This window comes from Hyperolius riggenbachi, chromosome 10, assembly GCF_040937935.1.
Source record: "Hyperolius riggenbachi isolate aHypRig1 chromosome 10, aHypRig1.pri, whole genome shotgun sequence".
In the NCBI taxonomy this organism is placed as follows: Eukaryota; Metazoa; Chordata; class Amphibia; order Anura; family Hyperoliidae; genus Hyperolius; species Hyperolius riggenbachi.
The window spans coordinates 231,727,238-231,752,360 of NC_090655.1; the positions used below are offsets into that span (position 1 = coordinate 231,727,238).

Sequence of the window (25,123 nt, forward strand, 5' to 3'; positions counted from 1 at the left end):
TGATTGGTCCCTCACCATCCTCCCAGGCTGATTGGTCCCTCACCATCCTCCCAGGCTGATTGATCCTTCGCCATCCTCCCAGGCTGATTGGTCCCTTGCCATCCTCCCAGGCTGATTGGTCCCTTGCCATCCTCCCAGGCTGATTGGTCCCTCACCATCCTCCCAGGCTGATTGGTCCCTCACCATCCTCCCAGGCTGATTGGTCCTTCGCCATCCTCCCAGGCTGATTGGTCCCTTGCCATCCTCCCAGGCTGATTGGTCTCTTGCCATCCTCCCAGGCTGATTGGTCCCTCGCCATCCTCCCAGGCTGATTGGTCCCTCGCCATCCTCCCAGGCTGATTGGTCCCTCGCCATCCTCCCAGGCTGATTGGTCCCTCGCCATCCTCCCAGGCTGATTGGTCCCTCGCCATCCTCCCAGGCTGATTGGTCCCTCGCCATCCTCCCAGGCTGATTGGTCCCTCGCCATCCTCCCAGGCTGATTGGTCCCTCACCATCCTCCCAGGCTGATTGGTCCCTCGCCATCCTCCCAGGCTGATTGGTCCCTTGCCATCCTCCCAGGCTGATTGGTCCCTTGCCATCCTCCCAGGCTGATTGGTCCCTCACCATCCTCCCAGGCTGATTGGTCTTTTGCCATCCTCCCAGGCTGATCGGTCCCTCACCATCCTCCCAGGCTGATTGGTCTCTTGCCATCCTCCCAGGCTGATCGGTCCCTCACCATCCTCCCAGGCTGATTGGTCCCTTGCCATCCTCCCAGGCTGATTGGTCCCTTGCCATCCTCCCAGGCTGATTGGTCTCTTGCCATCCTCCCATACTGATCGGTCCCTCACCATCCTCCCAGGCTGATTGGTCCCTCGCCATCCTCCCAGGCTGATTGGTCCCTTGCCATTATCCCAGGCTGATTGGTCCCTTGCCATCCTCCCAGGCTGATTGGTCCCTTGCCATCCTCCCAGGCTGATCGGTCCCTCACCATCCTCCCAGGCTGATTGGTCCCTCGCCATCCTGCCAGGCTGATTGGTCCCTTGCCATCCTCCCAGGCTGATCGGTCCCTCACCATCCTCCCAGGCTGATTGGTCCCTCGCCATCCTCCCAGGCTACCTGGATCACCTGCTAGGCGGCTGAGAGTCACGCCATCATGTGCTAGCCCCCTTGTCTCCTCATCTAGTGTGTCCACCCCACTACCCTCTAGAAAGACTGTAAGCTTGCAAGGGCAGTGGTTGCTCCCACTCTCTGGATCTGCAACTCTCAGACTATCAGATTTGCTCCTACCTGTGACAAATGACCTGAGAGAAATATGGGTGCTGCCATATGTATTTCCTTTTAAATAATGCAGAGTGCCTGGCTGTCCTGCTGATCCTCTGCCTCTAATACTTTTAGCCAAAGACCCTGAACAAGCACGTAAGTAAGATGTTTCTGAAACAAAATTTTACAAGATTAGCTGCATGCTTGTTCAAGTGTGTGATTCAAACACTACTGATGCATGAAAGATCAGCAGAGCTGCCAGTCAACTGGCATTGTTTAAAAAGAAATAAGTATGGCAGCCTTCATATTCAACTTCCTCTGCCTCTAATACTTCATTCATAGGGCCTGTTTCATCAAGCTGTGCTGGTAAAGCAGCACAGCTTAATGTTGTTCAGTAGTACTCGCTAATCCATGCTTTACATAGCAGCGCTCACTGCTATGTAGAAGCATGCCTTCCCGAAGTTACGCACATTGCTACCTTAGCAACGCGCATAACTTTCAATGCGGGCGATCCTAGGCTGTGAAGTATCGCTACCACAATACTTCACTAACATGTTAATTGTCATAGTAGCGGCTGTTAGTGAAGTATCGCAGTAGCGATACTTTACAGGACCGCCCACATTGAAAGTTACACGCATTACTAAGGAAGCATTGTGTGTAACTAAGGGAAGGCATGCTCCTACATATCACCACGTGCTGCTTTGTAAAGCGTGGATTACCAAGCACTACTGCACATTAAGCGCAGCTTGATGAATCCACCCCAGAGACCCTGAACAAGCATGCAGATCAGATGTTTGACTTAAGTCTGACTGCCTTTGCTGCATGCCTGTTTCAGGTGTGTGATTCAGACACTACTGATGCATGACAGCCAGGCAACTAGTATTGTTTAACCACTTCACCACTTAGGCGTTTTCCCCTTATGGACCAGAGCAATTTTTACCTTTCAGCGCTCTTCCCTTTAATTCGCCAATAACTTTATCACAACAAAATGATCTAACCCTTTGCTTTTTTCACAACCAATTAGGTTTTCTTTGGGTGTTATGTTTTGCTAAGAATTATTTTATGCTAATTTAATTTTAACATGAATGATAAGAAAAAATGGAAACAATTCATTATTCCTCAGTTTTTGGCCATTTTTAGTTTTAGAATAATACAAGCTACTATAAATCAAACCCACCTAATTTCTTTGCCCATTTGTCTCAGTTATTACAACGTTTAAATCTTTCCCTAGTACAATGTATGGCAACAATATTTTATTTTGAAATAAAGGTGTATTTTTTCCGTTTTGCATCTGTCACCAATTACAAGCCGCTACTTGCAAAAATAACAGTAATATACCCTATTGACATCCATATATAAAAAAAAGTTTAGTCCCTAAAGTAACTATTTATGTATTTTTTTTTTTAAATGTCAATGTTTTATTTTGATAACTATGGGAGGGTGGGGACTTAATGAGTTAATTTTAATGGTATATTTATTCAGTTTAATTTAAAAAATGTATGTAGGTGTAATTATACTATTTGGCCACAAGATGTCCCCCACATTATCTTCCTGTGCGTACTGTTAGTACGCTAACAGGAAGTAATGTGTGTGTGTGTGTGTTACTTTCGTTTTAGCAATGGCCACGACATCACATTGATGCCAGTGACCAATTGATTACGGGCACTTAGATCAGTGAATAGGAACTGTGTTCCCAATCACTGGTCAGTGTACTTGTGCACCGCCACAGACGGGGGGTCGCGGGCGCACACATTTGCTGTGCATAGGCCATAGAAAATGACTATCTACATCCCTGGAATGGGTTCTAATAGCAGTTCACAGCGCAGGTATATTCCTCCTTTGATGTATATCTTTCCACTCCACCACCTATATGCACTCAGAGTGCAAACAAAGTAAACAGGGATGCTTTCAGTGGATAATATCAATCTTGTTTATTTCTGGCTAAAAAGGGTAAGTACAGGTGATACGAGGTAAACACTTCTAGAGGGCCCTAATCCACTTAGGACCCTTCCCAAGCGTGTAGCGCTTCCCACCCAATGTGGTACTAAGAACCTCTGTAATCGACCCTGCTCCGTGCTGCCTGCTCTTGTCCCGACTAGTTTCGGTTGTCTGCCATCATCAGGGGATAAACAAGAGCAGGCGGGCATGCACATTATATATATATATATATATATATATATATATATATATATATATATATATATATATATATATATATATATATATATATATATATATATATATTAAAAACATAATTACCTGCTAAGAATTGCCCCCAGGACTTGCTCTAACGGTCGCCGTTCTGAGCGCAGTCTACCTTACGGTGACGTCACCCGATTTACCGGAATGACTGGCGCTATGCGTCTCACCATAGTACTTCCGTGTTCCACCTCTATTGGAGCGCATACAGGTGGTGGAGTGGAAAGATATACATCAAAGGAGGAATATACCTGCGCTGTGAACTGCTACTAGAATACTGACTACTTGGATACAAGGATTAATCCTAACACAGCTGCAATCTTATTCTTCACACTGAAGTGGGGTGCCACAGTATTTACTCTACATCCCTGGAATGGGAACAGTCTTCCCGCAGGGCGTACATATACTGCCACAAACATGGCTAGTGGTAAAAAGGAGATAAATATGGCAGACTTCATATCCCTCTCAGGTCAGTTGTCATTTAAAATATCCCTTCTGAAACTGACCAATAGATCCTCCTCATCATATCCCTTCAGTACTAAGTATTCACCACAAATGGACTCCAGCTTACATTAACATTTACTGCATATAAAGGCTCAACTTGGAGGAATATACCATAACAGGCACATGTACATTACAGGCACATGAAGACACTCTTGCACATCTTTTTTCCTCCATGCACAAACCCTTTATTACTCATGCATGCCCAATACAGACACAATCGTCCAAAGCCACGCCCATACTCTGAAGAAACCGAGGACCCAGCACTGAATGGTGGGGTGTAAGAAGATACAGGAAGACTATCCAGAGCCTTCCCACTACTAAGGTGTCTTTTTTTATTTAAAATGAACCCGAGGTGGAAATAAACTCCCTGCCATGGCGGCGCAATAAGGGAGGTATGTGTCCGAGCATGTCCAGTGACTTTACAGCAGAACAATGGAGGGGAACTGGAGGACACAGAGGGAGCTGACAGACTACAGGGGGGCTGGAAGAAGCCCTTGGTAAGTAAAACTCAACAAGATTTCCTTTTACCTTAGTTTCACTTTAAAAATTAGATTGAATCTGTTATTGTCTATGGTGAAGACGAAGTCTTTCAAGAGTCCCAGAGCTAAAATCTATGAACTATTGACCTTTTCTTGTCTATCCCCTGCATTGATTATCCAGCAGGCTGTGTCACCTGAAGCCCCGCCTCCCTGCTGCCAGACAGCCTATCCCAGATTTAAACCTGCTGGGAAGGTCAAACAAAAAACAAAAATTTAAACATACCTGGGTCTTCCTCCAGCCCCCTCCAGCCTGATCGCCCCCCCCCCCCCCCATCCACCTCCTGGATCCTCCACTATAGCTCCTAGTAACTTCAGCCAGTCGGGCCAGTTGGCACAGGCACAGTGCGGCCACACGTGCTTCCCCATCGCGCTCCCGCCACCGGAATTGTACTGCGCAGGCGTAGAAGCTCTACTGACAATGGGAGCGCGATGGGGCGTGGCCAGGTGGCACATGCACAGTAAGCCACCAACTCCCACAGTTACCGGGCTGGATTGTGTAGGCTACAGGCAGCGGAGGAGGATGACGAGGGACTAATCCGCGCTAATAGCGCGCTGGAGGAAGCCCTAGGTATGTATAAAACATTTTTTTTATTCCTCTCTAGTTCACTTTAAGTCATTGCTGAGCTTCTGCAGAAAGTTTCTACCTAGGTATTAGAGGCGCCTACACTCTATCCTCTAGGCTATCAAGGCATTTTGTATTGACCTGAGGAAGCGGGCCATGACCCGTGAAATGCGTTGTCAGATTGCTTTTTGAGTAAAAACTTTTTCCCAGTTGAACTGGTGTCTATATCTTCTGGAGATGTAAGCAATTCCCTCCCTTTTTATTATATATTTTTTTAATTTGTATTTTAAAATACTAAAATAGAACACACGTTGGGTGCCTCCATCCTACCCATTACCAGTCAGACCTCCTTTGGAGGTAATAGCTTTGCAGTTTTTCTAGACAGTCTATTGTACTACAGGAGAGCGACTGTCCAGTATCCAGCAGAACCTGGAGTATCGAGCAGGGATGGTTAATTCCCTGCAGGCCTATAAGGAATTGAAACCCACCTTTGTGAGTATATACCAGTGATCTTCACAGTAAGGCCCATGGGCCGAATGCGGTCCGCTGAGCCTTTTTCACTGGCCCCCCAAACACAAAATCTGTAACTTATTGATGCGGCCCACTTTACCTTTTAAATATCGGCTGCCCGCATATAGAATAGCAGTTCTGGCATTACCCATCCACATACTGTAGAAGCCAGTAAGCAGTCATTCGCAGGTAGAGATGTAGCGAACGGTTCACCGGCGAAAGGTCCAGGCGAACTTTGGTGGTTCGCGTTCGCCTGCACCAGGCGAACTTTTGCAGAAGTTCGATTCGCCCCATAATGCACTATGAGGGTCAACTTTGACCCTCTGCATCACAGTCAGCAGGCACATTGTAGCCATTCAGGCTACACTAAGCCCTGGAGCCCCACCCCCCCTTTAATAAGGCAGCCTCCGGCGGCCATTACAGTCACTCGTCTGCCTGCTATTAGACAGACTAGGGCGAGCTGCTGCAGATTGTTCTCCTAGGGACAGATTAGTTAGGTTCTTGGCTGCTTAGCCTGCTCCTGGCTGATTATTATTGCTTTTATAGCACCCCTCAACAGCTCTTTTCAGAGCTAATCCTGTATTTTTTTTTTCTGTGCGTCAAACTGACACTTTTGTTGCATGCACAGCCTTGCTAATTCATAGTGTGTGTGCCACGGCCAGCAGCCCAGCACATTCAGTGACTACCTGTGTGTGTGACAGGGAGCTGCACATTGTACAACTCAGTACTGCATATACCCAGTACCTGTTGTGTTTACTTAACCCACCTCATCACTGCATATACCTAGCTTTGTGTTGAGTGAACCCAGCTCACTGCATCTAACTACCTGTTGTGTTGAGTGAACAAAGCTCACTGCATCAAACTACCTGTTGTGTTGAGTGAACCCAGCTCACTGCATCTAACTACCTGTTGTGTTGAGTGAACAAAGCTCACTGCATCAAACTACCTGTTGTGTTGAGTGAACCCACCTCACTGCATCTAACTAGTACCTGTTGTGTTCAGTGAACCCAGCTCACTGCATCTAACTACCTGTTGTGTTCAGTGAACCCACCTCACTGCATCTAACTACCTGTTGTGTTGAGTGAACTCAGCTCACTGCATCTAACTACCCGTTGTGTTGAGTGAACCCAGCTCACTGCATCTAACTACCTTTATTGTTCAGTGAACCCACCTCACTGCATATAACTACCTTTATTGTTCAGTGAACCCACCTCACTGCATATAACTACCTTTAAAGTTCAGTGAACCCACCTCACTGCATCTAACTACCTTTACTGTTCAGTGAACCCACCTCACTGCATCTAACTACCTGTTGTGTTCAGTGAACCCAGCTCACTGCATCTAACTACCTTTACTGTTCAGTGAACCCACCTCACTGCATATAACTAACTACCTGTTGTGTTCTGTGAACCCACCTCACTGCATATAACTACCTGTTGTGTTGAGTGAACACACCTCACTGCATATAACTACCTTTATTGTTCAGTGAACCCACCTCACTGCATCTAACTACCTGTTGTGTTCAGTGAACCCACCTCACTGCATATAACTACCTGTTGTGTTCAGTGAACCCAGCTCACTGCATCTAACTACCTTTACTGTTCAGTGAACCCACCTCACTGCATCTAACTACCTGTTGAGTTGAGTGAACCCAGCTCACTGCATATACCTAGCATCCCCCCGAGATGGAAAAAATGGACAAACCAGGTAGAGGAAGACCCAGAGGAAGGCCACCAGGCACCGGCAGGTCTGTGCGAGGTGGTGTTGCTGTGATTTCGTGCGGACATGGCCCAAAATACAGTGCTCAGAAGAAGGCATGTGCCATCACTTCCCAAAATTGTGAGGACGTGGTTGAGTATTTAACACAGAACCCCTCATCTCCCGCAGCCAGTGCCACCAGCGCTAGTACAAGCACCACATCCGCTGCATTTGACACTTCGCAGGAGTTATTTGGTGGTGGTGGTGGTGGTGAAATCACTGATTCACAGCCACTACTGCAACAACAAGAAGAAGGCGCAGGTACACCACCTCATACGTCTGAGTTAGGTGTCGATAGTATGGACGTAACGTGTGAGGAGGGGGGTGATGAACCACCTGAAGTTGGTGCAGTTGAGGAGGTGTCTGAGGAAAGCGAAGCTGGCCAGGAGGATTATGATGACGATTATACGGATGCCACATATGTTCCCAGTAGAGGAGATGACCAGGGGGACAGTTCAGAGGGGGAGTCAGAGAGGAGTAGGAGGAGACGACTCCATGATAATAATAATGGCAGTATTTGTATAGCGCCTTTCTCCTGTCGGACTCAAAGCGCTTGCGAGGCAGCCACTAGAGCGCACTCAGTAGGCAGTAGCAGTGTTAGGGAGTCTTGCCCAATGAACTCCTTACTGAATTATTGGCTTACTGAACAGGCAGAGCCGAGATTCGAACCCAGGTCTCCCATGTCAGAGGCAGAGCCCCTAACCAGTACACCATCCAGCCACTAGAAGCAGAGGGAGCTCGTCCTCAGAAACAGCTGGGGGCAGTGTCCGGCGCTATGTATCACCAGCTATGGACAGCCAGCCAACATGCCCTTCAACGTCAGCTGCTGATGCCACCGTAGCGCCATCAGCCCAGGGGGGCTCAGCGGTTTGGAAATATTTTAACATGTGTGTCTCAGATCGGAGCAAAGCCATCTGTTGTCTCTGCCAGCAAAAATTGAGCCGTGGAAAGGCCAACTCTCACGTAGGGACAAGTACCTTACGAAGGCACCTGGAGAAAAGGCGCAAACAGCTATGGCATGGACACCTGAGGAAAAGCAGCACCCAAAAGACAAGCCACCCTCCTTCTCCTCTTACTCCTTCAGGTGCATCGTCTTCATCCACTTTCTCCCTTGCACCTTCACAGCCACCCTCCTCCACACCACCTCTTCCCTTGAGCGGTTCCTTCTCCTCTGCCCACAGCAGTACCCAGCTGTCCGTAAAGGAAGTATTTGAGCGTACCATGCAAGCTGGTGGAGTCAGAGGCTTTCCGTAAGTTTGTGGCCATTGGTACACCGCAGTGGAAGATACCAGGCCGCAATTTGTTTTCACAAAAGGCCATACCCAAACTGTACCGTGCATTTGAGAGGCAAGTGGTGTCATCTATTGCGAAGAGCGTTGGGTCAAGGGTCCACCTGATCACGGATGCCTGGTCTGACAAGCACGGGCAGGGCCGCTACATTACGTACACAGCCCATTGGGTCAACCTGGTGACCGATGGCAGCAAGCGGGGAGTACGTGGCTGCGCAGCGGACCGACTTGTCACACCTCCACGGCTTGCAGGCAGGCCTCCAGCCACCTCCTCTACGCCTGCTACATCCTCTTCGCTGTCATCATCCTCCTCCTCCTTGGCTGGTGCCGCGATCTCCTCTTCAGCTACACAGCCCCCGCACCGCAGGGCCTATGCTGCATGCCAGGTACGATGGTGTCACGCAGTGTTAGACATGTCTTGCCTCAAAGCGGAGAGTCACACTGGAGCAGCTCTCCTGGCTGCTCTTAACAAACAGGTGGAGCAATGGCTGACCCCGCACAAGCTTGAGATCGGCAACGTGGTGTGTGACAACGGGAGAAATTTCATTTCCACGTTGAATTTGGGAAAGCTGACACATGTACCCTGCATGGCACATGTGCTGAATCTGGTCGTGCAAAGATTTGTGTCCAAGTACCCAGGCTTAGAGGATGTCCTGAAGCAGGCCAAGAAGTTGTGTGGGCATTTCAGGCGGTCTTACACGGCCATGGCACGCTTTGCGGACATTCAGCGTAGAAACAATTTGCCGGTGAGATGCCTGATTTGCGATAGCCCGACTCGCTGGAATTCCGCCCTGCTTATGTTCTCTCGCCTGCTAGACCAGGAGAAAGCCGTCACCCAGTACCTGTATCATTACAGTACAAGGACACAATCTGGTAAGATGGGGATGTTGTGGCACAACAACTGGACACTGATGTGAAATGCATGCAGGGTCATGGAGCCCTTTGAGGAGGTGACCAAACTGGTAAGTCGCGCTGAGGGCACTATCAGCGACTTGATCCCCTACGCTTACTTCCTGGAGCGTGGCGTGCGTAGAGTGGTGGATACAGCTGTGGAGGTGCGTGAACAGCTGTGAAGGCGCAGGTACACCACCTCATACGTCTGAGTTAGGTGTCGATAGTATGGACGTAACGTGTGAGGAGGGGGGTGATGAACCACCTGAAGTTGGTGCAGTTGAGGAGGTGTCTGAGGAAAGCGAAGCTGGCCAGGAGGATTATGATGACGATTATACGGATGCCACATATGTTCCCAGTAGAGGAGATGACCAGGGGGACAGTTCAGAGGAGGAGTCAGAGAGGAGTAGGAGGAGACGACTCCATGATAATAATAATGGCAGTATTTGTATAGCGCCTTTCTCCTGTCGGACTCAAAGCGCTTGCGAGGCAGCCACTAGAGCGCACTCAGTAGGCAGTAGCAGTGTTAGGGAGTCTTGCCCAATGAACTCCTTACTGAATTATTGGCTTACTGAACAGGCAGAGCCGAGATTCGAACCCAGGTCTCCCATGTCAGAGGCAGAGCCCTTAACTAGTACACCATCCAGCCACTAGAAGCAGAGGGAGCTCGTCCTCAGAAACAGCTGGGGGCAGTGTCCGGCGCTATGTATCACCAGCTATGGACAGCCAGCCAACATGCCCTTCAACGTCAGCTGCTGATGCCACCGTAGCGCCATCAGCCCAGGGGGGCTCAGCGGTTTGGAAATATTTTAACATGTGTGTCTCAGATCGGAGCAAAGCCATCTGTTGTCTCTGCCAGCAAAAATTGAGCCGTGGAAAGGCCAACTCTCACGTAGGGACAAGTACCTTACGAAGGCACCTGGAGAAAAGGCGCAAACAGCTATGGCATGAACACCTGAGGAAAAGCAGCACCCAAAAGACAAGCCACCCTCCTTCTCCTCTTACTCCTTCAGGTGCATCGTCTTCATCCACTTTCTCCCTTGCACCTTCACAGCCACCCTCCTCCACACCGCCTCTTCCCTTGAGCGGTTCCTTCTCCTCTGCCCACAGCAGTACCCAGCTGTCCGTAAAGGAAGTATTTGAGCGTACCATGCAAGCTGGTGGAGTCAGAGGCTTTCCGTAAGTTTGTGGCCATTGGTACACCGCAGTGGAAGATACCAGGCCGCAATTTGTTTTCACAAAAGGCCATACCCAAACTGTATCGTGCATTTGAGAGGCAAGTGGTGTCATCTATTGCGAAGAGCGTTGGGTCAAGGGTCCACCTGATCACGGATGCCTGGTCTGACAAGCACGGGCAGGGCCGCTACATTACGTACACAGCCCATTGGGTCAACCTGGTGACCGATGGCAGCAAGCGGGGAGTACGTGGCTGCGCAGCGGACCGACTTGTCACACCTCCACGGCTTGCAGGCAGGCCTCCAGCCACCTCCTCTACGCCTGCTACATCCTCTTCGCTGTCATCATCCTCCTCCTCCTTGGCTGGTGCCGCGATCTCCTCTTCAGCTACACAGCCCCCGCACCGCAGGGCCTATGCTGCATGCCAGGTACGATGGTGTCACGCAGTGTTAGACATGTCTTGCCTCAAAGCGGAGAGTCACACTGGAGCAGCTCTCCTGGCTGCTCTTAACAAACAGGTGGAGCAATGGCTGACCCCGCACAAGCTTGAGATCGGCAACGTGGTGTGTGACAACGGGAGAAATCTCATTTCCACGTTGAATTTGGGAAAGCTGACACATGTACCCTGCATGGCACATGTGCTGAATCTGGTCGTGCAAAGATTTGTGTCCAAGTACCCAGGCTTAGAGGATGTCCTGAAGCAGGCCAAGAAGTTGTGTGGGCATTTCAGGCGGTCTTACACGGCCATGGCACGCTTTGCGGACATTCAGCGTAGAAACAATTTGCCGGTGAGATGCCTGATTTGCGATAGCCCGACTCGCTGGAATTCCGCCCTGCTTATGTTCTCTCGCCTGCTAGACCAGGAGAAAGCCGTCACCCAGTACCTGTATCATTACAGTACAAGGACACAATCTGGTAAGATGGGGATGTTGTGGCCCAACAACTGGACACTGATGTGAAATGCATGCAGGGTCATGGAGCCCTTTGAGGAGGTGACCAAACTGGTAAGTCGCGCTGAGGGCACCATCAGCGACTTGATCCCCTACGCTTACTTCCTGGAGCGTGGCGTGCGTAGAGTGGTGGATACAGCTGTGGAGGTGCGTGAACGAGAACAGTTACGGCAGCAGGAGTCGTGGGAGCAATTTACATCCGAACCAGATGTAAATTGCGGCAGCACAGAGGGGGGAGTAGGAGGAGGAAGAAGAGGAGTCGTGTGGGGAAGGAGAGGAGTCAGACTCTGATGATGAGCAAGGTGTTTCTGGGGAGGAGGAAGAGGCGGTGGTAGAAGAACAACCGCGGTATTGTTCGTGGCTGGGGGGAGGAAGAGGAGTTGCGTCCCGTCACTGAGAAAGAGCAAGAGGAGATGGAGAGTACGTCTGCATCCAGCTTTGTGCAGATGGCCTCTTTCATGTTGTCCAGCCTGTTGAGGGACCCCCGTATCAAAAAACTCAAGGCGAATGACCTGTACTGGGTGGCCACGCTACTAGACCCTCAGTACAGGCACAAAGTGGCGGACCTGTTACCAACTCAACACAAGGCGGAAAGTATGCAGCACTTGCAGAACAAGCTGTCGATGATGCTTTACAATGCGTTTAAGGGTGATGTGGCTGCACGACGCAATCAAGGTACCACTGGCAGTAACCCTCCTCCTCCCAAGTCCACGTAGGCTAGGACAGGACGCTCCAGCGATCTCAGGGTGATGTCGGACATGCAGACATTCTTTAGTCCAACTCCTCGCCATAGTGCTTCTGGATCTACCCTCCACCAACGCCTGGACCGGCAGGTAGCCGACTACCTGGCCTTGAGTGTAGATGTAGACACTGCGAAAAGCGACGATGAACCCTTGGACTACTGGTTGCGCAGGCTTGACCTGTGGCCTGAGCTGTCCCAATTTGCCATACAACTTCTCTCTTGCCCTGCCGCAAGCGTCCTGTCAGAAAAAACCTTCAGTGCAGCTGGAGGCATTGTCTCTGAGAAGAGAAGTCGCCTAAGTCACGACAGTGTTCAGTACCTGACCTTTATCAAAACGAATGAGGCATGGATCATGGAGGGCTACTGCACGACGGAAGACTAAGTCAGTCCCCACACACAGCATCTCTGCCTGCAGGCCACTTGTCTTCTCCACCACCACCAACAGGGTCCAGGACTCTAGACGGATTCCTGAATTTTTAAGGCCGCTGCTAGCAGCGGCCGCTACACTAATTTTTCTGGTGCGTGTACATGCCTGCCTAATTTTTCTGGCTGCACTGCAGGCGGCTGCAACAAAAAACAAAAGGCATGTACATGTGCCCATCCCCCTTCGTGATCATTACCATGCCGTGGTGAAGGGGCTTGCGTATCACAATGAAGCAATGACCGCCGGCTATTTGAGTGTCTCGGGTGAGGGTGGGACACAAAAGATAATAAAGTCGTTGCTTCATTGTGGTCAGACCAAATTTGATCAGCTGGACAGTTACTGTTGTTCTATCATTGAGCTACCACAGCCTGGCGACCATATGGGCTTGAAAACCGCCACGGCCTACACTCTCGCCACGGTGCGCACCAGTCCAGCACGGCCGTCACTATGCAAACAGCTGTTTGCGGTGCGTTACACAGTGAGTTTGGTGTGTCAGTGTGAAGCAGAACTCTAATTACACTCCCTAAATGATGTATACACATGCAAGATGTTTTAAAGCACTTTAGGCCTGCAATTTAGCATTCAATGTGATTTCTGCCCTTAAAATGCTGCTTTGCGTCACATCCAGATTTTTCCCCCGGGACTTTGGCCATGTATCCCACTCCGCCATGCCCCCCTCCAGGTGTTAGACCCCTTGAAACATCTTTTCCATCACTTTTGTGGCCAGCATAATTTTTTCTATTTTTCAAAGTTCGCATCCCCATTGAAGTCTATTGCGGTCGCAAATTTTTCCGCGAATCGAACCTTCTGCAAAGGTTCGCAAGCGGGGTTCGCGAACCGAAAATCGGAGGTTCACGACATCACTATTCACAGGCTTCCAATCCAATTCTGCATCAGGTGACACTGCTGTCCAACTGAAAAGCAGGTTGTCACCTGGGTATGTTTCACTGTCTGCAGGGCCAGACCGAGGCAAGAGAGGCTCCAGCCTCAGGGCGCAGTGTAGGAGGGGGCGGACAACTCACTCAGCTACCATTCCCCTATTGTGTTTGAAGCAGAGAGAAATAAGAACAGGGGATACATGGCAGTGACTGCAAGCCAGATAACTAGTGATTAAGGTGTTGGGGGGGTTGGAGGCCCTAGGGCGCCTCTTAGTCTATTAGCAATCAGTGTGTGACGGCTGGGGTGGGCGGGATGGGGGGCACACTTTGGTGTCTCAGCCTTGGGTGCTGGAGGACCTTGTCCCGGCTCTGCTGTCTGCGCACACTCTTCAGTGCCGCATGACTGAATGGCTGCTGCTGGGAGTTCTCCAGGCTTTTCAACATCATTTTATGTGTGTTCCATCCCCCCGGCAGTCTGAATTATGTTGACCCGGCCCTTGACTGAAAAAGTTTGGGGACCTCTGGAATATAATGTATCTACAGTATATAAGTTTATCCTCCCTATACCTGACAATACTTCACCATTGTGCTCTCAGTCTCTCCCTACTTCTCACCTAGGTATTCTTGGCCCTTACAAGAATCACCAAAGAAAAAAACCACAAAGGCTCATTAGCTTTGCTCTGTTTCATCATTTAAAATAAAGAGTGTAAATTGTAAACTGCAAATATTAGAGAAAGATGCAATGTTATAAAAAATGCCATATAACTGAAATAAAATATGAGACTCTTTTCTTCTCTATGAATGTTCTATTAATTATCCGTTCTTCACAAATAATTTATCATATCATACTTTTTTTTTTCGCTTCAGTGTCACTTTAAGCTCTGCTAGTTGAGCATTTGCCCAAAGCGGGATATGCAGCTCCAGAGATTTGCAAGAAAAGTATCTGGAGGTCCATTGCCAGACTCTGTGCTTGAGTAGGTAGGGAGTTTGTGGAGTGCCCCCTAGAGAGTTCCCCTGGAAGCATGTCTAGGGCCAGATCAGAAGAAGAATATCCATAAACGTCAGGGTTATAAGTAAGGTCTGTAGTAAACCAAGTGGCCACCTGCTGCAGTTGCCAGGCCATATAATACTTCTGAAAACAAGGCAGAGCTATGCCTCCCATTCCATTAGGGTTTTGTAGGGTGGTATATTTAATGTTAGGGCATGAGCTGCTCTTATTAGACTAAGAATTAAGAAGCAGAGTTTTTAGAAGAATGATAGAGTAGTATACAGTATATGGGAGAATTGTGGAGGAGGTACAGGATTTTTCGGCAGGCTATGGGCTCTGCCACCAGTGCATATAGGAGAGGGGGAAGTGGACATCCCTGACAAGTACCCCTGCCAAGCGGGAAGGGTTCAGAGACCTATGAGTTTGTGTAAATGCGGGTAGTAGGACTAGTACAGAGTTTGCAAAAAAAATAAATATATATATTTTGTAAAGTTTTCATCCAGGCCAAACCATTCCAACAGCACCATTCCACAGTATCAAAGGCCTTGGCCATGTCCAAAGAGGCCAAGGTCCTCTGACCCGGGTTGGTATGCTGGCATTAAAGGTGGGCAATGACTCTCCTAATATTGGTAGTGGGACTTTTACCTGGCATGAACCCGGTCTGATCTGCATGAATTAATTCTATATTTACCATATTTAATCTGATAGCCAAGAGTTTGGCAGTGGACCTGAACTCTTGCACAGGACAGAAGGAAATTGCAGAAATGCCGGCTGTATGCATGTAGTGAGCTTAGCCTGACTAATTCCCCATCTGGAGGCGCTCTGCTGGACAAAAGGTGAACATAGAGGAATGCTGCCTGTATATAGAGAGTGTAGCCTGCCTAATCCCCCCACTGGACCAGATCCCTTGCACAGGAAAGAAGGAAAACATAGAGAGCTATATGTATGTAAAGAGATTAGCCTGTCTAATTCCCACTCTGGTCCTGAACACCGGTCAGAAGGTAAACATAGAGAAATACAGCCTGAATGTATATAGAGAGTTTAGCCTGTCTAATTCCTCCTCATTTGTCTCTATTCACAAGTTGTAATTTGATCTCACCCATGTCACATGGCTGCCATTGCAGAGATGGCAGATAAGCTCATTTGAAAGCACAGGATGTTAACAATATAGCCATTTGGTTCCCAACTGCTTCTGAGCTAAGTGCTTCTGCTGATCTGCCTTAAGGTGCGTGCACACGCATGACAGCAGCTAACGACGGGTGCGTCGGCACCTCCCGCTGGGAAGTTTTCAGCAGACTGTAGTGCGTGTGTACGCATTGTCGGCGGACTGATACGTTCAGGAACAGCCTTATCAGTCCGCCGACAGTGCGTACACACGCACTACAGTCTGCTGAAAACCCGCCCGGCGGGAGGTGCCGACGGACCCATCGTTGGCTGTTGTCATGCGTGTACGCACCTTTACTGTTACTGATTTTTGCCTGGATTTTGACTACTTTCTTCCTGCCAACTGCACCAACCTCTGCCTGGATTTAGACTACTCTCTGCCTGCCGCCTGCACCGACCTCTGCCTGGATTTAGACTACTCTCTGCCTGCCACCTGCACCGACCTCAGCCTGGATTTAGACTACTCTCTGCCTGCCACCTGCACCGACCTCAGCCTGGATTTAGACTACTCTCTGCCTGCCACCTGCACCGACCTCAGCCTGGATTTAGACTACTCTCTGCCTGCCACCTGCACCGACCTCAGCCTGGATTTAGACTACTCTCTGCCTGCCACCTGCACCGACCTCAGCCTGGATTTAGACTACTCTCTGCCTGCCACCTGCACCGACCTCAGCCTGGATTTTGACTACTCTCTGCCTGCCGCCTAAGACTGAAAGCAAAGGGGAAAATGTCTGAAAGGAATCGCGCTTCTATTGCCCCGATTGTGGCAAAAAACGAAATCCGAAGAAGCACCGCAGGTGGTGCGATACATGTGAGGTCTCTTTTCTCCGAAGAAGCACCGCAGGTGGTGCGATACATGTGAGGTCTCTTTTCTCCGAAGAAGCACCGCAGGTGGTGCGATACATGTGAGGTCTCTTTTCTCCGAAGAAGCACCGCAGGTGGTGCGATACATGTGAGGTCTCTTTTCTCCGAAGAAGCACCGCAGGTGGTGCGATACATGTGAGGTCTCTTTTCTCCGAAGAAGCACCGCAGGTGGTGCGATACATGTGAGGTCTCTTTTCTCCGGCGGGTGCTGAGAGGGGCAGTGCTTCTGATACGGTGAGGAGCTTACTACATATTTACTGACAGCCACTATTTATGTGTGATTAGGACAGCTGTACTCAGGAGTGGATGCTGCTCAGTTAGTCATTTTATGTGATATGTTTTTGATTATTTCCTCATCAGCACTGTGTATTGATTATTCCCATTTTTATTATATACATTTCCCCCCCCCCCCCCCCCCCCTCAACAACGCTGGAGATTTGGTTGTTTTTATTATGGATACGTCCTTAAATAAAATTTGAATACTTTTTGCTACATGCAGTTGTGGTTGCCTGGCTCATTAACCATGGGTGCCTTTTGAGTTTGAAACTGTACATACACATGTCTATCTCATCAAGTCACATGTCACCTCGGGTATCCTTTAAAGCAGGGGTCCCCAACCTTTTTAACCCCGGGGCCCACTATCCCGACCAAACTTCTCTCTGGGGCCCCCCGGGGGGAGGGGGGCATGGTTAGTGGCGGCGGCAGCCCCCCCCCCCCCTCTTTTCCCTGATTTTGAGTGTAGTATATAGGTAAGTAGGTATCTAGGTATAGTTGCCCCCAGTGTAGGTAGCTAACACAGTTGCCCCTGTATAAGGACTATAGTTGCCTCAGTATAGTTAGTTAGTATAGTTACCCCAATATAGTTAGTATAGTTACCCCAGTATAGTTAGTACAGTTACCCCAGTATAGCAAGTACAGTTACCACACTATAGCTAGTACAGTTACCACAGTATAGCTAGTACAGTTACCACAGTATAGCTAGTGCAGTTACCACAGTATAGCTAGTACAGTTACCACAGTATAGCTAGTACAGTTACCACAGTATAGCTAGTGCAGTTACCACAGTATAGCTAGTACAGTTACCACAGTATAGCTAGTGCAGTTACCACAGTATAGCTAGTGCAGTTACCACAGTATAGCTAGTACAGTTACCACAGTATAGCTAGTGCAGTTACCACAGTATAGCTAGTACAGTTACCACAGTATAGCTAGTACAGTTACCACAGTATAGCAAGTACAGTTATCACAGTATAGCAAGTACAGTTATCACAGTATAGCAAGTACAGTTAGCCCAGTATAGCAAGTACAGTTAGCCCAGTATAGCAAGTACAGTTAGCCCAGTATAGCAAGTACAGTTAGCCCAGTATAGCAAGTACAGTTAGCCCAGTATAGCAAGTACAGTTAGCCCAGTATAGCAAGTACAGTTAGCCCAGTATAGCAAGTACAGTTAGCCCAGTATAGCAAGTACAGTTAGCCCAGTATAGCAAGTATAGTTAGCCCAGTATAGCAAGTATAGTTAGCCCAGTATAGCAAGTACAGTTAGCCCAGTGTAGTCAGTACAGTTAGACCAGTAGTTACCCCAGTATAGCTGCCTCAGTGTAGCTAGCAGAGGTGCCCTCTCCCCCCCGCGGCTGCCGCTCCTGTTACCTTATGAGCGGGCATCTGCTTCCTTCCTTATATTCCTCCAGCCTCGGATCTCCTCTTTGCAGCATGTCGTATTACAGCAGCGCTTCCTGCGCGGCTGCTGTAAGGAGGGAAGGAGGTGGGGTAGCGGCTTTCTGTAGCGGCGATACGCATCACCGTTACTATGGGAACCGCTGTCCCGGCTCCCTTGGCTCCTTACAGCAGCCGTGCAGGAAGCGCTGCTGTAATACGACATGCTGCGAAGAGGAGAGCCGCGGCTGAAGGAATATAAGGAAGGAAGCGGCCGCCCACTCATAAGGTAACAGGAGCGGCGGCCGCGGGGGGAGAGGGAGAAGCCGCGGCCCCTACAGAAATCTGCCCAAGGACCCCCAGGGGGCCACGGCCCCCAGGTTGGGGACCCATGCTTTAAAGGGTGTTTTCACTTTTGATACAAAACCCCCCCCCAAAACACAATCCCTTCAGTTCTTTATGAATAAACAGGCTCCCACACCCAGGATGGTCACCTCTTGTGAGTCCTCTGGTGTCTTAAAAGTGTTTTCTTCAGACTGAAACTTTTCCCACACAGTGAACATGAAAAAGGACGTTCTCCTGTATGACTTCTCTGGTGTATAAGAAAGTCTGATTTGTAAACAAATAGTTTCTCACACTCTGAACATGAAAAACGAGTCTCGCCACCGTGAATTTTCTTATGTTTACGTAGGCTTGCTTTCCTGCTGAAAGATTTTCCACATCTCGGACATGAAAAAGGACGCTCCCCCGAGTGAATTCTCTGATGGTTGAGGAGGGATTTTTTGTCAATGAAACTTTTCCCACACTCTAAACAAGAAAACGGGCGTTCGCCAGTGTGAAGTCTTTAGTGATTAAGAAGACCTCTTTTACGTGTGAAACATTTCCCACACTCTGAGCAGGAAAAAGGACGCTCACCGGTGTGACTTCTCTGGTGTTGAAGAAGGTGTGCCTTTACAATGAAGCCTCTTCCGCACTCTGTACATAAATATGGGCGCTCACTTTTGTGAATTCTCTGATGTGTGAAGAGCTGTGGCTTACTTATGAAACATTTCCCACACTCTAAGCATGAGAAAGGACACTCACCTGTGTGAATTCTCTGGTGTCTAAGAAGGAATCTTTTTTCGGAAAAACGTTTATCACACTCTGAACATGAAAAAGGACGGTCCACTCTGTGACTTCTCTGGTGTGTAATAAGATGTGACTTACTTATGTAGCCTTTCCAACACACTGAACAAGAAAAAGGACGTTCACCTGTGTGGAGTCTCTGGTGCGTCACAAGGGTTCCATTCTGAGTGAAACTCCTCCCACATACTGGACAAACAAATGGATGTTCCACTGTGTGAGTTCTCTGATGTATAAGAAGGGCACTTTTATAAAAGAAACGTCTCCCACACTCTGAACATAAAAATGGCCGCTCCCCTGAATTCAGTCTCTGATGTGAGACATGATAATAATTCTCCCTAACTGATGATTTACCAGAAGAAGATCCCTCAGAATTGGAATGATTCTTTGTTCTAAAACTGCCATGGATATTTAAGGAAACAGGATGTGATGAGTAAGAAGATTCCTCAGGATTAGAGGGATCCGGTGATCTGACGCCATTATCTTCTGCAGTGTCATCCAGAGGTGAGATAAGACGTCCCTCTGAGGTGCTCCCCACATCCTGGCCATCTATTGGGGAAATAATAATAATAGTTATAGCAGGTTTGGTCTATATGTTGTTTCCTGCAGAAAATAACACATCCCACGTTTCTTTATAATCCAATAATTTAGTCACCCCCTAGGCCACCTCAAAAACGTTATAATGTGAGCCTTCTGTCATTCTGCTCCTACCCTTTGGCTCTCCTTACCATGCTCAATTAGGCAGAGATTTGCTGTGCACTCTCTGGGGTTCCTAGAGTGTTTTTAATGGTTTTAGATGTAGTGGAACTGTTTCACAACCCTTGATTGCCTTATTCACAATAAAGTATTTTTTGATATTGGCAAGTGAGGCCTGTTTAAGCTTCTTGTGGGGGGTGTAGAAGTTGAACATTAAAGTTTAAGGCCCACACGTAGCTGAAGAGGCCACCTGGAGGGTGCAACTTGCACACAGTGAGGCCTTTTTCTTTTCAGCTATTGCCATTAGGAGACCCAGGTTTTTCTTGTACAATTAGCAGGGGAGGACTGGGACCTTTTGGCCTGGGGGGAAAACACAAATTAGAGGCCCATTTTTACAGCAGCCCCAGCCCAAATGACATCACACACATGCCCATGTGCTATATTCCAGTAGTGGAAGAGAGATGAGAATAGCCTGAGATGGATCAGAGAGCTTATCTGTATTGCAGCCAAATCACACAGAGGCTACTTGCCTATAATATCAATCCTGTTCCTGCCAATCTCTCAAACAAGTCCTGAAAGCAGCCCATTTGGAGTCTAGGGACTGTCTGCCAGCAGCCCTTCTGGAGTCTAGGGACTGTTTTCAAGCAGCCCTTCTGGAGTCTAGGGATTGTCGAATACTTTTTAACCTAGACAATACCTTATGCAGCTGTGCACATGCAGTCATTTAACAATAGTGAGAGACCAGACAGATTTGTTCCCACAGACCCTGCAGGCAAGCCTCTGCTCTGTATCATGCAATGTATATTTACCAGCTTGCCCTCCCTCTAATTGCTCTGTAATTGGGCATTTATTTGCCTCAGCCAACCTAGTGGTTCACATTGCCTTATACAAAAACATGAATGCACCAGGCACTGTACCAGCCCTAAATCATTAAATGAGAGGCAGCCTGGGGGGAAATCTCCCCCCTTCCCCCCTGGCCAGTCCTCCCCTGACAATTAGGCAGAGTGGGCAGCCCTACGCAATGCCCTTAAAGAGACTCTGAAGCGAGAATAAATCTCGCTTCAGAGCTCATAGTTAGCAGGGGCATGTGTGCCCCTGCTAAAACGCCGCTATCCCGCGGCTAAACGATGGTCCCTTCACCCCCAAAGCCACCCCCGCAAACCTTGGTCTTGGAATTGGTCGTTCCTGGAGGCAGGGCTAACGGCTGCAGCCCTGCCTCCAGTCGCGTCTATCAGCGGCGCATCACCGCCTCTCCCCCGCCCCTCTCAGTGAAGGTAGACAGAGGGGCAGAGGAGAGGCGGAGATACGCGCTGACAGACGCGCGTGGGGCAGGGCTGCGGCGGTTAGCCCTGCCCCAACCAGGAAGAGGGGATGCGCTGCACGGAGGGGGATTTGGGGTGAAGGGACCCCCCGTTTAGCGGCGCGATAGCGGCGGTTTAGCAGGGGCACACATGCCCCTGCTATCTATGAGGTCTGAAGCGAGATTTATTCTCGCTTCAGACTCTCTTTAACCACCCACCACTACTACCTAAATTAAATGCAGGCTATGATAACTCATCAAGCAGCACTTGCCATTATTCTGGCCTACAGATTGAAGACAGTCAGCCAGTTTAAAGACACAGTAATGGATCCAGACCTGCAGTACCAAATCTAGTACAGGCTGAAACGAATTACATAATCTCCTCTGTACTACAAGTAGATCTTCAGTTTCACATAGTTTTGCTCACTTGTGTTTGAAGTGTTTAGCATTCTATAGGCAGTGCAGCTCCCATATTACTGGTAGGTGGGGGTCTGGAAACTAGCTGCATGTGCTGCCCCATTACTATGTGTGTGTTAGGAGGTACACACGCTAGCACAAGGAACCAGGATATCCTCAGTTTAGTGGAGGGGAGGACTGGCTCCAATAGGAGATGAGGCGCACAGAGCAAGCATAGATCCGAACGGCCACAAATAATCCTTCCCCTATAGTGGCTCAGCACAAGGTAGCGCTGGGCGCATAAACCAGATCTCCGAAGAGCAGGACAGGTAACAGAATGAACGTTTGCTTAACTAGTCACTGCTTAAGTGACAGCAAACGTCCAAGACAAGACAGACTGGAATGAGGCAGCCAATGCGATTGCAGTGGTGGCGTGCCTCACAAGAACAGGACAGGATAGTCGGGAAATAGAGTTCAAAGGCGGCAGACGTAATCCACACAAATATACAATAGGTATGATTTCCTAGCGTATTACGATTACAGCTATCAATGTACTACAAACGACTAACTGACATATGTATATATCGGTGATGAACCGATATATGACATAAGCAAGGAACACTGACTAAGAACTGGAGCAGGACTAGGATAAGGACTGAACTAGCTAAGCACGGGTGATCACGATACACGCAACCTACCAAAACGTGCTGGAAACTAACTGACTGAACACAGGAAATAAACAGTTCAAGTACGTATATATCAGCGACACTGATGTATTAACGTAACACGAATACAAGGAAAATAACAAACGTGCTAGTATGCGTATATATCCGCGATGAACCAATATATGATGCAAGACAAGCAAAGTAACAACTTCTGATAACAAGAGCAAGACTAGGAGGACTCGCTGACCCCTTCACAGGAGTCAGCGCAGTCCACACGGACTAGGAACGAGGTTAGGCTCGGACATAGTAACAGACTGAATCTGAGACTATGATAGCCCATGGAGCACTGCAGGAAGCAGTCCTTTATACTGAGGTCATCCAATGGGAGCAGACATGCAGATTCCCACACAGGTGAATGGTAATCAATCACAGGCTGACAGCAGGAAAAGGCAGACAAAGCTATGCAGCCTGCAGGAAAGGGATTGCAGCCCCCCTGCAACAGACAATGTTTGTTTTCACAAAAGCATATTAAACTGTCATTAACTTCAGAGTGACTGCAGATGGAATCAGCAACTAGTTTGAGTGCAATCCAAACTATGCAAGCAAATGTATGTAATGACATCAGAACTGCTTGGGTTGCAATACCACTGCAGCCAGCCGTAAAAGCTGCAGAAGCGATCGTGACAGTGTGGCTTTCCACTGGTTTAGAGGTATCATGCCAGTGAGGCATGCAGTTTGGGTCCATTGCCGAATGATGCACCAGCCATTGCCACAGCAACGCATCACTGAGAGAGGAGGCTGGGAGAAAGAAGCTTATAACTGGAAAAGAGTGTCCTGCTGCTTGGCACCTTCTGGTATACAGGTGACGCAGAGAGACACAGGCTATTGTAGAAATGTATCTAGTTATAACACAAAAGTGTGTGTGTGTGTGTGGGGGGGGGAAGACTATGTTGCACTAGTACTCTTGTACAGTACCTCGCCATAGGTACCGATGTCCTCCCACTATAAGAGTAGACAGGAGATGACATCACTATTACATTCAGCTGTCTGCATCCACTGGGGTGGTCAATAGGCTGAGGTGGCCAGATTTCTGTACCCAGACATGCTAGGGTGAGAGTTCAGATTACTGTCTAGATGAACTTCTAGGGGCTTTATGGAAAGTTACACTAAGCATTGGATAAAAAGCTAAGTGGTTAAAAGCCAATGCTAGCAAACCATATCTGTACCACAAGAAACCAAGTATCAGACTAGGTAAATAAATGATGAAATAAATCAATTACTTTGAAATCCACCGCTATAGAGATAAACCTAAATGAAACCTTGTTTTATGTAACACATAGACAATGTATTGTAACATATAAGTGAAGCTGTAAAGACTGAGCAATAAACTTTAGGACTGAAGTATATATTTATACTTCGCTGCTTTACCCCCTACAATCCAGTCTCTTATCATCTGATGATGTCATCTGCTGATGCTCCTTCCCTTGCTGATAACTGTGAGATTACACTCAGAGGATAAATGTAAATATGAAACCTTCTGGCTTTCTTGTTACTTACTTGTGCTTACAGCCAGAAAAGATGCCTCCTCTTTAATTGTCACCATCATGATATCCTCTTCCACAGTCTGCTGATCACCCCTCACAGATGCTGGTTCTTCTTCCTCTTCTTTAATTGTTGTCATCTCCTCTTCCTCCTCTGCAGGCAGGATGTCCAACTTCCATACCACTCACGTTCTTCCTCTTTAATAGTCCTCCTCATGTCATCCTCATCCATGGACTGCTGATCACCCCTCACATCTGTTTCTTCTTCTTTTTCCTCTTTAACTGTCCTCATCCCGTTACTCTCCTCTCTAGACTGCTGATCCACCCTCACATCTGTCTCTTCCTTTTTTACCTGAACTTTCAGTTCTACCTGTTCTTTTCCCTAAATGAAAATAAAAGATGGAAAATAGCAAAACAAACATACTGTATAAACAATAATGAATTGGGACTACACAAAAGAAGCACAGATTTGATTTTTTCATTCAGGAGCCTCAGATCTGGATATATCACAGAGATAGCCAGATCATGTAAGCTGAGCACATTGTTCTTCTGCCCACCCCTCCTGCTTAAAGCCAACCTGAGCCGAAGATCGGGTTCAACATTTCCTACTTACTATGTAGAGAGGGAAGCCTCAGGATCCTAATGAAGCTTCCCTCAGTTGAAACATGCCCTCCCCCATCTCCCTGAGCACATTGGAGCTGCACAGCTTCTCTTCCTGGTGCGTGCAATGGCTGTGCAAGCCCACCCGCACATGAGCAGTAGTATGGAGCCTGTGGCTCCTGCACATGCTGGCTCAGTTGGCTATTTGCATGCACTTAACCAGAAAGAGAAGCTACGCGGCCCACATGTGATTAGCGACAATGCATTGTCACTTATCTTCTGGAGGGACAATGCTCAGCAATGGGGGACCAAGGAATAGCGATGGTAGCCTCAATAGGATCCTGAGGCTTCCCTCTCTTAAGGTAAGTGTCATATTTTGTACCCGAGCTGTACTTTAAAGCTGCTCCGCCCTGCACCATGCCACTGTCCCTTCCGATGCATCCGTACTTCACTCAACCCTGAACTATCACCCA

At 48.4% G+C, this 25,123-nt stretch overlaps 2 protein-coding genes across 2 annotated transcripts in view; both read right to left on the minus strand.

Annotated features, from left to right (window-relative positions):
- LOC137534756 (zinc finger protein 420-like) overlaps positions 1–18,911 on the minus strand; it is a 37,228-nt gene extending 18,317 nt beyond the window's left edge. Inside the window, exon 1 of the mRNA XM_068256387.1 lies at positions 18,825–18,911. The gene's annotated coding sequence lies outside the window, so the exon portion shown is untranslated. The remainder of the gene's footprint in view (positions 1–18,824) is intronic.
- On the minus strand, positions 18,821–19,857 carry LOC137536894 (oocyte zinc finger protein XlCOF22-like). Its single transcript, XM_068259075.1, has 3 exons — positions 19,807–19,857; positions 19,201–19,510; positions 18,821–19,137 (listed from the first exon to the last, which is right to left on the minus strand). Exons 1-3 carry the CDS (start codon positions 19,855–19,857, stop codon positions 18,821–18,823), a joined length of 678 nt encoding a protein of 225 aa, XP_068115176.1.
- Between the last annotated feature and the right edge of the window lie 5,266 nt (positions 19,858–25,123).

What these genes read in the sequence shown, in the direction of transcription:
- LOC137536894 (XM_068259075.1), bottom strand. Translation starts at nt 19,857, where the DNA reads ATGGCAGTTTTAGAACAAAGAATCATTCCAATTCTGAGGGATCTTCTT. An exon ending in TTCTGAGGGATCTTCTTCTG is followed by an intron (nt 19,511 to 19,806) that starts GTAAATCATCAG and finishes ATTACACACCAG; the next exon opens with AGAAGTCACAGAGTGGACCG. An exon ending in GTGTGGGAAATGTTTCACAC is followed by an intron (nt 19,138 to 19,200) that starts GTAAAAGAGGTC and finishes TTTCTTGTTTAG; the next exon opens with AGTGTGGGAAAAGTTTCATT.